This window comes from Penicillium atrosanguineum (assembly GCF_028827265.1).
Source record: "Penicillium atrosanguineum strain IBT 20685 chromosome Unknown utg000003l_segment0_segment0, whole genome shotgun sequence".
NCBI classification, from domain to species: domain Eukaryota; kingdom Fungi; phylum Ascomycota; class Eurotiomycetes; order Eurotiales; family Aspergillaceae; genus Penicillium; species Penicillium atrosanguineum.
This window is the reverse complement of record NW_026623135.1, coordinates 3,858,412-3,873,480: the sequence shown is the minus strand read 5'-3', so window position 1 is coordinate 3,873,480 and position 15,069 is coordinate 3,858,412. Positions and strand designations below refer to the sequence as shown.

The 15,069-nt window shown below is 49.7% G+C and overlaps 4 protein-coding genes across 4 annotated transcripts; 1 reads left to right on the top strand and 3 right to left on the bottom strand.

The window, feature by feature from the left end:
- Positions 1 to 1,796: 1,796 nt before the first annotated feature.
- Positions 1,797 to 2,884, bottom strand: tif35 (translation initiation factor eIF3 core subunit g; the record flags this gene model as incomplete). The annotated part of the gene is given in 5 exon segments (XM_056884953.1): positions 1,797 to 1,846; positions 1,905 to 2,076; positions 2,145 to 2,475; positions 2,490 to 2,765; positions 2,830 to 2,884. The coding sequence occupies 5 exon segments, from the start codon at positions 2,844 to 2,846 to the stop codon at positions 1,797 to 1,799; spliced, it is 846 nt and encodes a 281-aa protein (XP_056743231.1). The 5' UTR covers positions 2,847 to 2,884.
- Positions 2,885 to 4,411: 1,527 nt separating this feature from the next.
- N7443_004896 (cupin domain-containing protein) lies at positions 4,412 to 4,819 on the bottom strand (the record flags this gene model as incomplete). Its single annotated transcript, XM_056884952.1, has 1 exon — positions 4,412 to 4,819. One exon carries the CDS (start codon positions 4,817 to 4,819, stop codon positions 4,412 to 4,414), a length of 408 nt encoding a protein of 135 aa, XP_056743230.1.
- Positions 4,820 to 7,595: 2,776 nt separating this feature from the next.
- On the top strand, positions 7,596 to 9,091 carry N7443_004895 (cation diffusion facilitator family transporter; the record flags this gene model as incomplete). The annotated part of the gene is made up of 8 exons (XM_056884951.1): positions 7,596 to 7,674; positions 7,740 to 7,789; positions 7,836 to 7,880; positions 7,930 to 8,077; positions 8,134 to 8,214; positions 8,265 to 8,359; positions 8,410 to 8,641; positions 8,712 to 9,091. Coding segments are annotated over 8 exons (1,110 nt in total), but the record flags the coding sequence as incomplete, so codon positions are not given.
- A 243-nt stretch (positions 9,092 to 9,334) lies between these two features.
- N7443_004894 (cytosine permease) lies at positions 9,335 to 11,037 on the bottom strand (the record flags this gene model as incomplete). Its single annotated transcript, XM_056884950.1, has 3 exons — positions 9,335 to 10,437; positions 10,506 to 10,722; positions 10,774 to 11,037. 3 exons carry the CDS (start codon positions 11,035 to 11,037, stop codon positions 9,335 to 9,337), a joined length of 1,584 nt encoding a protein of 527 aa, XP_056743228.1.
- Between the last annotated feature and the right edge of the window lie 4,032 nt (positions 11,038 to 15,069).

Here is a 15,069-nt window from a genome sequence, read left to right as displayed (position 1 = left end):
AGATTGAAGGGTTACTTGGGGCGACAGGCGACCTGATCCCCGGTAGTCCACTCCACAAATTTTGTTCCTTCATCGATCGATTGCCTCGCCCTTGTCACATTCCGGTGTAAAAATGGGATTTCACCAGAACCCTACGAGGCTCTCATTGGACACGATGCCAGTCTCGTTATCTCTTGAGCGCTCTGGACTTTCAGCCATCGGCAGTGATCGTATCACGGTGGAAGTCCTGCAATAGCGTCATGGGGAGATGCAGCTTTCTAACGCTCCCCCGACAAGGGTTTAAGATGACAACCCTGGAAAAAACCAGAGAAACAAGGATCGCGGGCCTCTGTACTCATTCCAATTGGCCCGCCATCGGCTGGAGTCTCTCAGAAGCTTGTCAGGAGGCCAACATACTTTGGATGGCGTCGGCTGCAGACCGGCGGAAGCGCCCAAACGTCCGTACAGCACGGGAGAAGCATCGCCTAGGCTCAATATCGTGATAATCCATCTCAGCCCTTACCAGCCATCCCTGACGAACAGCAGCAGCCAACCCGGACAAGAAAGCAGGTAGCACAGGAGAAGGACCTTGACAAAACTTGCTCAACGGCACAAAATCAACAGGGTGAACTTACGAAAAAACACCCTTCTCGTCAATCGATTCGGGACCGTCTCACGACGTCCTCATTCAAGACCGGGGTCTTCCGTAGTGCCACTGGAGCTTGAGAACGTCACGAACGCCTTTCTCCTTTGCTCTCCTGTCATACTGCATGCCGCAGTGGCGATGCAGACAGAATCTGGCGGCCTAGTGATGCGGTGGAGTTGCAAGAAAAGGACCAAAACCGAACAAGCCAATGCATGCCCTTCCCTGCTAACATGAGCTTTTCCTAGCGGGTCAACGATGGGGCCAAATGCGAGATCCCAGGTAAGCTTTTTAAGTCTCTTTCCTGTTTGGAATCAAGGATACCACGCGATGCAACCCCAATCCGCAATCCGCCTTCGGGAAATTACTCCCTCATGCTGTCGAGGGACATGCGCTCGTGGAGATCTAGATAGATCGACGCTGTTGCAATTGAGTGCATAATCGGGGATCCGGGAGCAGATAGTCTCGAACATGCATTTGGGGGCGCAACCTTGTCATTACTTCGGCCGAGTGGTTATCTGCAGGGAGCGAAGTTAGATTCATGCTCTCGACTATCCTGGCACTGCTCTGGTACTGTTGCTGAGCTTGATGAGCTCATTGAGCTGCTTTTTACGTGGACGACGTCCGACCAGATGACAGGAACCCCTGAACGTTCACATGAAGACTCATGATTCGTGCGCAGCGGCTGTCTTGACCTCGCCGAGTTATATGCAACTATACCAAGTTATCGATAATCCCTGTTAGCAGGCAGCGCGTGTCAGCTGCAATGAGTCTTTACGGAATTTGTAGATGACCTAGGGCAAGGCTTTCATAGCACCCTGCGAAGTGCTAGGCGGTATGGCGAGTCTAAAGATGGAAATTTGGGACAATTGGCAAGTAAACAATGCAAAATAAACAAAGCAAAGCAGTAACCATAATTTTATTGGAGTATGCTGGAACTGGGTACGCAACCCATTCTCTATTAACGAAACGGATCATGCAAGAATCTCTCAACCATTGCTTTTGTATAGACTGACGAATGCAAATAAATGACATGGTGTCTTTTGAGGCATCATCATTATCAATCAATCATACAGTACAAAAAGAGAAGAGCTTCACCCAAGAGGTAGGTAGGCCCGCCTGAAAAGAAAAAGGAAACGGAGCGAGAAATGTCGTAAGAAAGGCGAAAAACAGATCAAGTGCGCTTCGCGAACTCCACGCGCAAGATAAGGTGGCGGTAACCGACTGCAAAGAGTGTATGTTAGTGTTAGTGATTGCGGGAAAAAGGAGAAGGAAAACATACAGCCGTCCATCTTGTCGCAAGCAAGCTCTGCGTCCGACCGATCGGCGTAGGAGATGAAGGCGAAGCCCTTGGCCCTCTGGGTCTCTCTGTCCCGGGCAAGGAAAACTCTGGTCACACGACCGAACCGCTCGAAGAGATCCCGCATCTCTTGTTCCTCTGCCAACTCGCTGACCTGTTTGTAGCAAAAAAAGATAAGTTAGCAATTGGGCCGCAAAGCGCCACCAGGATATAGGGACGTACGTTTGTGACACGGAGAGTCGCAAGATCGTCCTTCTCGAAGCGTCCTCCCATCTTCTCGCCAGCAGCAGCACCGCCCTTCCGCATGTGAGGAGGAACGTAGCCTCCAGAGCCTTGGCCGAGCGTACCACTCTTTTCCTCCTCGGTAGCGCCCTCGGCGCCACCAGTGGGCTCCTCGACGGGAGCCATGGTGTCCTTGAAAGGACAGCGAGCTGTGAAATGCTCTCCGGAACAAATACGACACTTAACCTTCTTGTCCTTGAGCTGATCCTTCATGCTGCCCTTCTCACCGCCATCCTTCTCGGCCTCCTTGGCTTGAGCCTTCCAGTTGATGCTAGGGCGGAAGACAATGTTCTCGCCGACGGAGGTGGTGTCGAACGTAGGACCGGGGGGTGACCCTTCTCGAGACCGAACTTGGGCCACGAGCGGCGCTCGGCGACCTGGGGGTTGACGTGTTCGCGGACGACGGAGGTCTTGATGCAGCGGGTAACCTTCACTTTCTTGTTGTCATCGTTGAAGCGGTAGGAGATGACGGTCTTGGTGCCATCTTTGTTCGTGATCACTTGTTGCGCGGGGAGCGCGGAGGGGTCATCGAATTCCTCGTCGTCGGCCCAGTCGGCACGGCTGTAAATTTTGAAAAAATGGTTAGAGTAGAGATTTGGAGGGATTTTGGGCAGTCGGTACTCACTTCCCGAGTTTAGACATGGTGTGTGGTGGTGTGAAGCGGTAACTGCTGAATTTCTGGGATTTCTTTCAAAGGCGAATCCGTTGTGGATTTCGATTCGCGGCGATTTTGCTGTGGCGCAACTGTGGCTGGTGCGCCCTGTGTCATGTGATCATATGCTGCCTCAGTTTTCAGGTGTCGGTAGATTTTTCGGGCACTACTTCTATTTTTGAAATTATCAGGAAAGCATTGTGTGAATGAACTAAGAAACGCAATGCAATTACTGAGCTAGACCTATTGCACAAAAGTTCGTCGTCGTGCCGATCCCTGTCGAGTCCCTTTCATCTCCATTTTCAGCCATTTTCCATCCTAACCCATTTAACTTTTGTAGAGCAGCAAGTAACGCAAAATACAAAAAGATTGCAATATCGATCCCCAAGGAACAATCTGCCAAGGTCTTGAAAGCTCTTTTTGTCTTTCACTAGGGCAGACAATCCAAGCAGTCTCATTTGGCGAAGCCTTAGAGATAGTCAACTTTGATGGTACCGTGGTTTTTATCCTGGAACCAGAGCGAGTAGTCGCAATGGGCTGAGTAGTAGTTGGCAAGGATCTTGTATGAGACATTGTAATAGTCTTCTCCATCCTTGCCTTGTGAGACCGGGATCCTTTCTCGGAGAGTTCGATCGAGGTCAGGGCAAAGGTTGCAGTGCTTTCGTATCTCTAATAGATAAAGTCAATTCAGTTCTTGAATTGGAGTCATCTGTGGACTCAACCTACTTCGAGTGAAATAAAGTGGTGCCTCTTCGCTATTTGTTGCATAAGCTAGTACCAGATCTATGAGGTGATTTAAGACTTCTAGATACAGTAGCCCGGCTCAGGTACATTTCAATGGAATCAAGTCCCGACCTAGCGTACCTACCGAGGAAAAAGGCTATTTTATTCGTCTTTGCGGTGACTTACGAAGCGACCTCGAGGGGCGCCGCTAGGATGGAATAGAATTTAACATGATTTCCTAAACTTACCTTTCTCCAGTCCTTGATTCATCAAGAAATGGCTCTGAAGATTGCCCAACATGCCCCGCCAGCAAGCCCGTTCATTCTATAATTATTTCAATGGCCTAGGTATCTGGGTGGAGGCCGCCCTTGTGGCAGCCCTGCTAACCCTGGGCCTGTCAGAGTCGCCCGTCCCAGATTTCGATTCGGTCCATATACCAAACCCAAAGCCAAGGTTCCAGATGCGTCACAGACCGAAAAGGTTGGCAATAAACAGAAGCCTGCTCGTAAAAGTTCACGCTAAAATCGTGCCCCTGAATGTCAACTTAGCAGCTTTTTACCGGCTTGTGAATCGTGATCAAGAAACAGGGACTTCAGCGAATAACAAATAATGTGCTTGGCAGGATGGAGAGCGCCAATAAATTTGGAAGACAGTGACCGAGATGCAGTGCTGTATTTCATCACCGTCACTGTGGCTTCAAGGCTATAGGCTGTATTTGTTGGTTCTGAAATTTGAATTATGCAATGGTATTCATTGATTGATCAGATTGACCTCATAGAACCTTCGCATGTAACACAAAGCACCATCTACCGTAATGAGGAGTATAGCACTATCAGATCTTATCTTTCTGGCTATATTCGTCATCGGTGACAGCCTCGTGCCAGACAGTACTCCCAATGCCGAGGACAAAATGAGTCATGATACTCTCATTATCTGCTCCATGCCAGTGCGTAGTTCCAGCGGGAGCCCAAACAACATCCCCCGTCTTCAACCGTTGGGGAATTTCACCCTTATCACAAATCCAGCCACTACCAGCGATAACTTTGATCATCTGTCCCTTCTCATGAGTATGCCAGTGGGTGCGAGCGCAGGGTGTGAACGTGACATTGGCGATAGATGCATCCTTTCCCATATGGATAGGATCCAGATAGACATCGCCACTGAAAGTTTCGGTGGGCTTGATGCATTTGGCGTCCGACTTGAAGCCGTTCTTGATGACAAGAGATTGAGGGTTCGACATGGCGGTGAGTGTAATTCGAGTCTAGCTTCAGGACAGGATAAGTCAGTACTCAAATGTATATTGAGGCTGTTAGATATGCCATTTCGAAGACTCACGTCGATTGAATCTATGATTCGGAGTAGAATGAAGAGTATTGTTGACAGTAATGGATGCAGCGTGACATTTAAGTATCGTTTGGAAAAGTAAAATACTCAGCACTTCCTTGGACTATTGATATTCTCGCCTAGCAAAGAAATGAAATGTTGGCTCCGCAGTAGTCTGATATAGAATATCCGATGCGCGTGTACTCCACCAGGTGTCAGCAGTATAGTTATCGGTTGATCAGATCCGCCTAGCTCCACCATTAACTCCGGGCTGATGACACCCCTCCTTTATAGTTGACAAGGCGTACTGCCGGTAGTGGCTAAAAATGTAATTTAATCCAATTTGAGAGAACCATGGGAGTTTTCGCTTCGGCGAAAAAATCTATTTTGCAGTATTAGAGAGTTGGGTGGACAACAAGTTCTGAGGATCTAGGCATAGTAAAATTTTTAGTCCGCCGAGTGACTATATCAAGTATTCGATTAGAACTCAGTCTTCTACTCTATGATTCACTTGTAGAATATGAGGACCTGTGAAATCGATGACGATTATGACCGCCTTTGAAGCCAAGAACAGCCGCCTTTCTACTCGTAAATTTGCTGTGGCGAGCCGTCGCTTAACCGCCCAACGGCTTTGTAGCACGGCTATTCTGCACCTGCAAAGTATATCTAGCCACCCTCCTCCCAAGTTAGTGTTTAGCATTCGACTTGAATAAGTTGTTCTCCCTATTTCTATTTCCACTCACGACCAAAGAGAAGGCAAGAATGTGGAATACCATACAAATTGCCTTGCACAAGACTACTCCAGCCTCTGTGATTGACACCGGAGGGAGACAGAAAAAAGAGGCGGTAGGGTGGTCGGTAAGTGGTTAAAGTTGTTTCGATTCAGTGGTCTCTATTACGCGCCGTAGATTTGAGCAATCCGTAGTTTGCGAAGCCGGTCAGAATGCAAAAGGCCTTAACTTCACCAGGATTATGCCAGACTGTTCCGAAGATCATGGGCCCCATCTTTGCCAAATGTCCTCCACCACCCAGAAACGGGTGTTGCATCTCTTCCCCAAGCTCCTAGCTGAGTTGCGACTCGTCATTTGGCGTGTGTATGCCATACCGCGTCCATAAGCTTGACGGCCATCAGGCGTTATCTCCAGGCCTGGAGCTCGATTGGTCCTCTAACACCCTCATATTCTCATGGCTCGATCCTCTACGAGACCCGATTCACCTAAATTGGACCCTGAGTACGGAACAGATTTTATGAGCGATGGTAGTCCACTCCACAGTCCGGCTTATCGCGCTGCTGGGGCTTGCGGGGGCTCTTTCATGTTTGATTGGTTTCGGCTCTCTATTCAGGCTACTGCCGAGACAATCGACGCCCTCCGGCAACTACCGTACTGGGTAGTTATTATGCAGACTGTGGTCATGCATACTGACTTTGCGACTGCCACGAAAACAGGCATGTTTGGACTTCTCGTTGATGCATGGGTCCAGATCGTTGATATATTTGACAAATCGAGAGTCAATGTGTTTTTCGATCAGGCCGAGGAATGCGAGCGGAGAACTCATGTCAGTCCTAGACAGAAATTCAAAAGAGACTGCAAAAGCTAAACGATCAGATTGTTGACAACTGCTCATTTAAACATTGACTTCCCCCAATACAACTAGCCTATATGTTCAGACTTTGCATCGATATGTGTAATCATACAAGTCAACGTGGTGGGAAGATACCTACATTCACCGGACAAGGAAAGCAGATGTGTGAGGGCAATAAAAACAAAAATGAGCTCCGGTGCAGCAATTGACGCTCAATTGCGGGCTCTCGTGGCACTTAAGACAATATCCAACGTTTTCTTTTCTGTGTAGGTGTCAAGGAAGCACCTGATGACGGGCATGTAATATAGCTGCAGATTTCTTTCCGCAAAATTCGCGTACACCCTACATTAAGAGATACCCGCAAATAGGGTTTCACAATTCAACGATAGCGCGTTTCCCCAAATCTTTATATAAGCAACTGTAAAGTGACCCCCGTGAATCTAATCCTGTACACAAGAAGAATAATTCTTGAAGTAAAAAATAGAGATACTTTAAAAGTAGCAGCTACAAAACAGCCCATAACCTCGAAGTAGTAGGTAGCCTACAGAAAATTAAAAAATAACAATCTTGGACCTTCCGCTGAATAAATTATCGTCTTCCATTGTACCTGTGTAGTGAAAACCCTGGTTACATGTATTTGTCGATCTCTTTTCAAAGGGTGGCTGAGGACCATTTTGATGCACTTGGGTGGTTACTCTGCTCGTCTCACTGGGACAAATCAACTCACCGGAATGGAACGGTGGTCCGATTTACGGATAATGCTAGCGTTGCGCCTCCCTAATCTTATGGGATATTTCGGCTGCCTTGAATGTATGTAACATCAATTCCATGATGCACCCCACAACGCAATACCATTAGACTCTTCAATCCATAATATTTCATTCTCTTTGCTTCCAGAGCCTCCTGGATCACACGTGGGCATCTAAAAGCGTGGCAGCCTGGAGCAGATGAGTCACAACGTTACACAGAGCCCGCCACCTGCAGCCTTAGAAACAAGGCCGAACTTAGAGTTGCCCTTTCTAGATCGATCACGTTCCCTGCAGCAGGGGCAGACCCAGACTCTCCCCAGACTCTCCCCAGACCATATTCCTGGGAAGAAAGCGCCAGCCATGTTCAAACTATCTCGTATCCAGCGTCTAAGTGCCGTCATTTGCATTTCCTCATGTTTCTTTGTAGCGGAGATCTCAGGTGAGCCGCGGAGCTAGTCCATCAACTCGAAATTTCCGATTAAAGCTAATATGACATCTTGGTAGTGGGTTTCTATACACATTCCCTCGCATTGGTGGCTGATGCGTTTCACTATGTATGTTGATCGACGGCTATTTGTTGACGGGACTGACATGCTTCAGCTCAATGATCTTGTTGGATTCATTATTGCTCTAGCTGCGGCGATAGTATGTTAATTCCAGAAGCTCTTTCTGTGACACAACTAATTCATTACAGGTCGCAGATAAGAATACACACCCTAAAGCACTGACGTTCGGCTGGCAACGAGTACAGCTGCTCGGTGCCTTTTTCAATGGAGCTCTTCTATTCGGCCTTGGAATCAGTGTCTTTCTGCAGTCGGTTGAGCGGTTTGTATCTTTACAACGTGGGTTGGGCTTCTCGCATGCCGTCTAATCAATACTAATGAAAGTTTGACTCCAGGAGTCGAGCAGCCGAAATTAGTCCTGGTTATGGGCTGCGTGGGACTTGGTCTGAACATACTCAGCGTGATGTTCTTGCATGGTAAGTCCTACCACAGCGATACCTGGGTAATACCACTGACATCTACATAGATCACGATCATGGCCATGATCATAACAGCCACGACGGCCACAGTCATGAGACGACAAACGAGGGCTCTGCCTCTATCAGTCTAGTCAGCGAGAGAGTAAGTACCGTCATGCCTTTTAAGGACTTCCTTCATGCTAACAGAAATAGCACATGCACCACAAACACCACACAAATGCATCAAACAACACCCGCAGCTCGAACCGAGACCTCGCCATGATGGGCGTCCTTATCCACGTCCTAGGCGACTGCGCCAATAACATCGGAGTCATAATCGCTGCCGCGGTGATCTGGTTCGCCCACTATGAAGGGCGTTACTATGCCGACCCAGCCGCAAGCATGGGAATTGCAATCATGATTTTCCTATCTTCAATCCCACTCAGTACGTTTCGTTGGGTCTCGTTTCATGCCATCTCCCCGTCTCATATCCGCTAACCCTAAAACCTTCCAAGTCAAACGAGCGGGCCTAATCCTCCTCCAAAGCGCGCCCCAAGGCGTCGACCACGACGATGTGAAATACGACCTCGAAGAAATTCCCGGTGTCAGCTCCATCCACGAGCTTCATATCTGGCGCTTGAACCAGACGAAATCTCTTGCATCGGCGCACGTGGTGTTGGATAATGATGCGATGCTTGATTTTGATGGTTTGGCAAAGACTATTCGTGAGTGCTTCCATGCGTATGGAATCCACTCTTTGACTCTTCAGCCGGAGATTCCGGCGAAGCGAATATCCGGTGCGGATATACAGGGTGGGGCTAGACGCCGTAAGCGGCAGAGTTCAGAGGAGTGTGAGTTCGTCTGTGGAAGTTTGTGCCAGGGGCTTGCTTGTTGTCAGTAAGAGGGATGGGTTATGGAATCCCTACCCGTGCATACCCCCACGGGGATATGCAGTGTTGATATAGGGCCAATGATATAATATAATTGAAGAATCATAGTTGGAAATAGGTAATGCCAATGTCAATGTCCATGCATGTTCAATTATAAACAGTCCCACAAACCTCGGAACTGACGCAAAAATATAATATGTTATCCCAAACACTCCAACCCAAGTTATGTACAAGAATATAACACCCGCTTATCGACCGAAATAACGAAGCTCAAACGGTCTCAAGGCACAATACACGGTAAACGAAAAGGCAAAGCCAAGCTCGAAACCGACATCACCACCATAAGGCAGAGCACCAGCGTGCCGGGCAATCGGACCCACAAACCACGTCTGGCTCATACCGGTAACCATACCGGCGACACCGAAGCAGAACGCGATACTAGCGGCAATTCCAATGGGAAGCTTATCGCGCTGGTCGTAAATCTCCGGGTTATATCCACGGAAACCGCGCTTGAAGACGAAGTGGTCGGCGATGGCGATTCCGGAGTAGATAGAAAGCCAGTAGGCGATGAAGTTCATGAAGTTGTTCAGGACGGTCTCGAAGTCCGAGTAACCGGGAATGGCGATGGCGAGGGACGCACAGCCGCCGAGGAAAGTCCAGATGAAACGGGGCACGCGCTGGGTGTAGCGACTCAGAACTTGGAGGGTCAGAGAGACGGAGTAGAGGTTGGGGCAGTTGTTGGCGATAATGGACAGGGCCAGAATGACCAGACAAAATTTGCCGAATCCGCCAAGAGGCTCGAGGACGGCGTTGAGCAAACCACCATTACCGGAGGCTGTGTAACCGGCGGCGTACTTGTTGACGCCACCGTTCAGATCAGTGGCGGTGTAGATGGCGATGCCCAGCATCTCAGTAAAGAGAAGGGGAATGATCAGACCGAGCCAGGTGGCACCAAACACCTTGCGGCGGCTGCGGTCCGCCGGCTGGTACACGGTGTAATCGGCGGCGTAACTAGTCCAGCCAGTTGCGAAGCCGTAGATGGTCGAGCCGAAGGACAGGACATTACCGAGCTCAGAGGTGCCGGTATCCATGGGAAGGTTGAGGAAATCACCGGAGTGGGCGAAGCATCCGAGCACGATGATGAAGACGATGCAGGTGGGGATCCAGCTCCAGTACTCGTAAGCGTGAACGACTTTGTATCCGGCGAAGGTGATGAAGAGAGTAGCGAAGGTAATAACGAGGATGCCGGCGTAACCAGGAACATCACTGTTGACTGCATTGAGGAGCTGGGCACCGACGATGGCATTGGCAGCAGACCAACCGACACAGGCGATAACGTTCAGACAAGCCACTATAGAGGTAGATAAGTTAGGACTGGCTTTCTTTCCGGTACGATTCACCAATGCAACCCGAACTTACCGAACTTGACTGGCCACCATCCGAACCAGAAACGAGAGAGCACCATCTGGCGCAAACCGAAGGCGGGGCCGAAGCAGGAGAAGAAACACACGGTCAAAACGCCCAGCAAGTTGAAGAAGATACAGACGAGGATGGCATCAACGAAGCCCAAGTAGAACAGGGACTTGCCGAGCACACCAATGGCGAACGAGCTCACGACCATGTTTGCGGCCAGCCACTAGGTCTGGTCAGCGGGAAGCCCCTTGGGCTGTCAAAGAGTAGAACACACCATGCTGCCGATGTTGAAGTAGGAGGTATCCGTTTGCTCCTCCGCGGGCACACGCTCAATGCCTCGCTGCTCGACGTTGATCTTACCGGCGAGACGCTGGATCTTCGCATAGAGCGAGTTGCCATATTCGAAGGTTTCGCCGGGGACAGCATTGGTGTGGCCAGGTTCGTAGATCTCGGTGGTGTCGTTGCTGCGGCTCTCGTACGCGTTGTCGACCTGAGGCGCCTTCTCCAGGTCGGCCTCTCGTGACTCGAAGCCAATCATAGTGGTGAGGGGAGCAGGGTGTCTATACTGCAACAGGGAAGGACGAGCAAAGAATGAGCTCGGCTCAGCTCAACTCTTTTGTAACCCAAGGGTCAGATTTGAAGTAGGAAGGAAGGAATCCGCACAGTCACATCTTTCTTTTTTCGAGCTCCACCGGCAGCGAGGCATGCTATATAGTCGCGACAAAATTTCTACAGTGCGCGTCGCCCCACCGAGTGTGGCAAGAAGATAGCGCGGGCCTGTCGCGTGGGCCCCCGACGAAAAATTCTGGAAAGAAGCAAATGACAAGCCTCGAGCTCCACCAAACGGGCCGAAATATCCAATCGTAGGCGACGACGGCACGCCCTAGCTTATCAGCAGTCCGAGGTTTCACTCGGACTGATTCGGTAGTCTCGTGCAAGTGGTTCGCTCCGTTTCACTGCCCTCGCTTCCAATAAAGACCGTGGGTCAGACCTCCCGATAAGAGCCGGCCCACAATACGTCCGTGATAGCTTTGACATGCCTAGTACTATCTGCTATTCCTTCTATCTACGGTTCTATCTATCGCGTTATTGGCCACCCCCTCCCCTATCCTGCGCCCGGCTTCCCTGCCTATGCTTGTCATTCAGTAAGCTTTCTATACAGTTCATTCCTGTCAGACGGGGGACGCCGATATGCGTCGAACCTTCCACTCTTCTATCTACCCTACCTACCCTACTCTTAACCCCTAGTTCGTGCGGGGAAGATCCCCCAACTTAATTTAACCCGTGGGACAATAGGCGTGGCAAAACCCTTTCCAACCGAGCCCATTGGGTCTAAGGCCAAGTCCTACCGGCACTAGGAAGGCCATAGCGACCACGAACATCATGAGGGTGCCCGTGTCTCCGGATCTGGATCTAGCAGGTTGAACCGGGTGGGTCTCCTCTATCGCGATCATGCAGGGCCGCCCTCCAGCTGGTCATACCGCCCATATTGTCCAGAACAGAGCCATCTCGACTCTCTATGCTCTACAGTACACGCCCTATGGATCCTGGGGCTCCAGTCCCCGTCTTCCATGTGGTAGCGGAGATCACCGTTGCATCTACCATTGGTGCGATCGGGTCCCTCCCCAGATCTGCTGAGAGATCTTTTCGTGTAATATGCTAGCGCTAGGCACATCAATCCACCTCTATTCTAATGAGGCCTTTTCTTTTCGGTTACGTATTAATGCCAAATTGACTTCCGAGCCCCTCAGCCTTGTCAACTTGCTTTTGCGTATTGCTTTTTACGGGCTGTACTCGTGCCTGCATAGTCTCAATCCCGGTATATACTGACACTGCAGATTTCGGAGTCCCCCGGTGACCCGGTGCCTTGCTATCAGATTCGTGGGGCTGGATCACGATCTGCGGACCTGTTCGGTCTGTTCGGAATCTGGGTGGCGGTAATTGCGCGTGATCACCGGAACTAGATGAACTCGCTTCGTCATTGCAGCAAAGACCTGATCATGATTCATGCGAGATGAAACGGACGGTATTCTGGAATGCTTGTTTACCCTCTTATTTCTTGGAGAATGCTTGGGCTTCTTGGCTGGGAAATTAGACCAGTCAGGATACTATACCGCTACTTTGTAGACATACCTTTTCGGTCTTCTACCATTTAGCCAGACTCTCCATAGCAGTTCCCTTGAATGACAATATTGATTTTCTCATGCTCAATGTCATCTCCGTGTACGCCCGCATCGTATTCGCTTCCATCTTCTCCCTCATGAACGAGAGCGAGAAAGTATCTCGGGCCCTCTCGTGTCCATCGGGGCTTGGGGAATGCCAGCTTGGTAGCGAAATGAAACTTTCTGGAGTGTGCACGTTTGTGATTCATAGTTATTTCTAATTGCCTCGGTCTATCAGGAGCAGCGCCCGAGACCGGAGCCCTTGGCATGTCCATTCTCAACCAACTCCATACTTGCGTCCGTAACAAAGACTGCCCATAATTGAGGAAAGACTTCGGACTCAGTAACGCCCCGGTCTATGCCGGGTCTCGAAGTTTCTCACGCCGCAAGTATTGTTGTGGATCTCCCCAATCGAGTATCATGACTTTGCTTGCCTATCGTATCTGGGTGATGTACGACGGAGTTGTCCTTCGTTATCTGATGACAGATGTTTAGAAAGCTGGAAATTAATGATAGGAGGCTGTTGATAGACAAAACAAGGATGTTATCTTGAGATTGATGCATGCAGGCCGCTGATTGATGGTTATAAGGGGGGACAGGCGGCGGAGTTGTATCAACTCGCCCACTTTCCTCCACCTCCCTCGATCGGGGTGATAGATTCGTCGTAGATTGTATCTGGGCATCTCCAAAGAGGTCTCAACCTGATAAGCTCATGGAGAAAGGTGTACTGATGGTGAAACTCTCGTTTGAATCGCGATATGGTGCTCGAGAAGGTATCTATGAGTGTTGATCTGGATGCTTCGTTCGGACGCCATTGAGCCTGATCGGTGTCTTCTTCTCAGCCTCACTAACAAGACCTGGCAACAGAATCAAATGCTTGTCATCTGTCTCTAGATTGATCCCTCGATCTCGCCGAAACGTATACCGCCGTCATCAGAATCGTCTTTCGCTCCTCCCTCGTCGCTGTCGATGTGAACTGCACCACCACGACCTCCTCATCAAACGATCCCTTCCTGCAAATCTCAGTACATCTTCAGATGGAAATCTTCTAGAACAGCTGTTTTTGAAAAGAAAATTGCGTGTTATAAACCGGGAACCACCACATGTGCAATGTTGACGTGACCTTCTCTCAGTCGGCCCTCAAGTCCCAGAGCCTTCAGGGGCAGATTCTCCCGATCAGTGCCCTGTCTTCAGTGGTCTGAACCAAGCCAAGAGACCCCCGACCCCTCCGGGCTTGCTGGCAGTTCTGGATGGCTACTATATACATTTTACTGGATATTGAATGACCATTCATGATGCCTTGACGATGCCACTTAAACACTTGGCGAGGTATGAACTATCAGAGAGTTTGCACTTTCTTCTTGGATTTTGATGACAACCTTCCCGAGCATGATTCTGCGTCATTGCTTCTGGCGTAGTTGACACTGTGGCATCGAGGCTGACAAGTTTGCTTCACCTCGCTACTGTCATCGCGTCTACTGATGCTGTTCTCGTTTCGTGCCAACATCTGGCTAGCAATTGGAACAGCTTCGCGTACAACAATCTTTCGGCAGGACTACCTTCCATTACCTGAATGACCGAGACTATCGACACACAGGAACCCCGAAAGACACTTCCTTGCGACGCAATTGCTATTCTCCTCCATCAAGGGGAAATTGGCTCGTACACTTGGAGTGACCCGTCAATTGGACTTCGAAAGCTGGAGTGTAGCCTCGATTATCAGCTAGGCTCGCATACTGGGCTTATTCGTCTATTTTGTTTGATAGAATCGGATACACAGGGTTGCCAATCGGTCAAACACTCAAAGCGATATAGCTCCCTCGAGACTATGCTGATGACCCTAATTGTACGGGCATATTTCGGCAATGAGGATGGGTCTATCACTTTGAGCGATTCTAATCGCGACAACAAAAGGCACTTGAGCATTGAGACGCTATTGGGCTCTCAAGTGAGCCTTGCGGGCATGTCGCATCTTGCACACACCCAAGTACCCTAACATCAATTACAGACCTTGCGCGGTTCAGCATAAAGGCCTATGCCTTTGCTTGAGAAAGCACATTAAGAAAACTACCTGCATGCAGAATTGATTAAATCCACTACAGCTCATCATCAGATATCCCGACATCCCGAAGATTGCCCGAGGTCTCCAGCCACTTCTCCGCCAATCCCGCATCCCCACAACCCGTTTCCCGACAAAAAGGACACTTGTCGGCCCAGATGCAACTATCGGATACGAAAAGTAGGCCCACATCGGAAACAAAACTCACTGGACGGGAGACGATCCAGCCATCAAACCTTAGCTGATAACCCGCACTTGCCATTGGCTTCACAATGCTCACGAATGAGGCTTCCTCGGCCCCATGGGGCATATGAATGGATCCTGGGGGTGTCAAAGCTACCTTAACAGA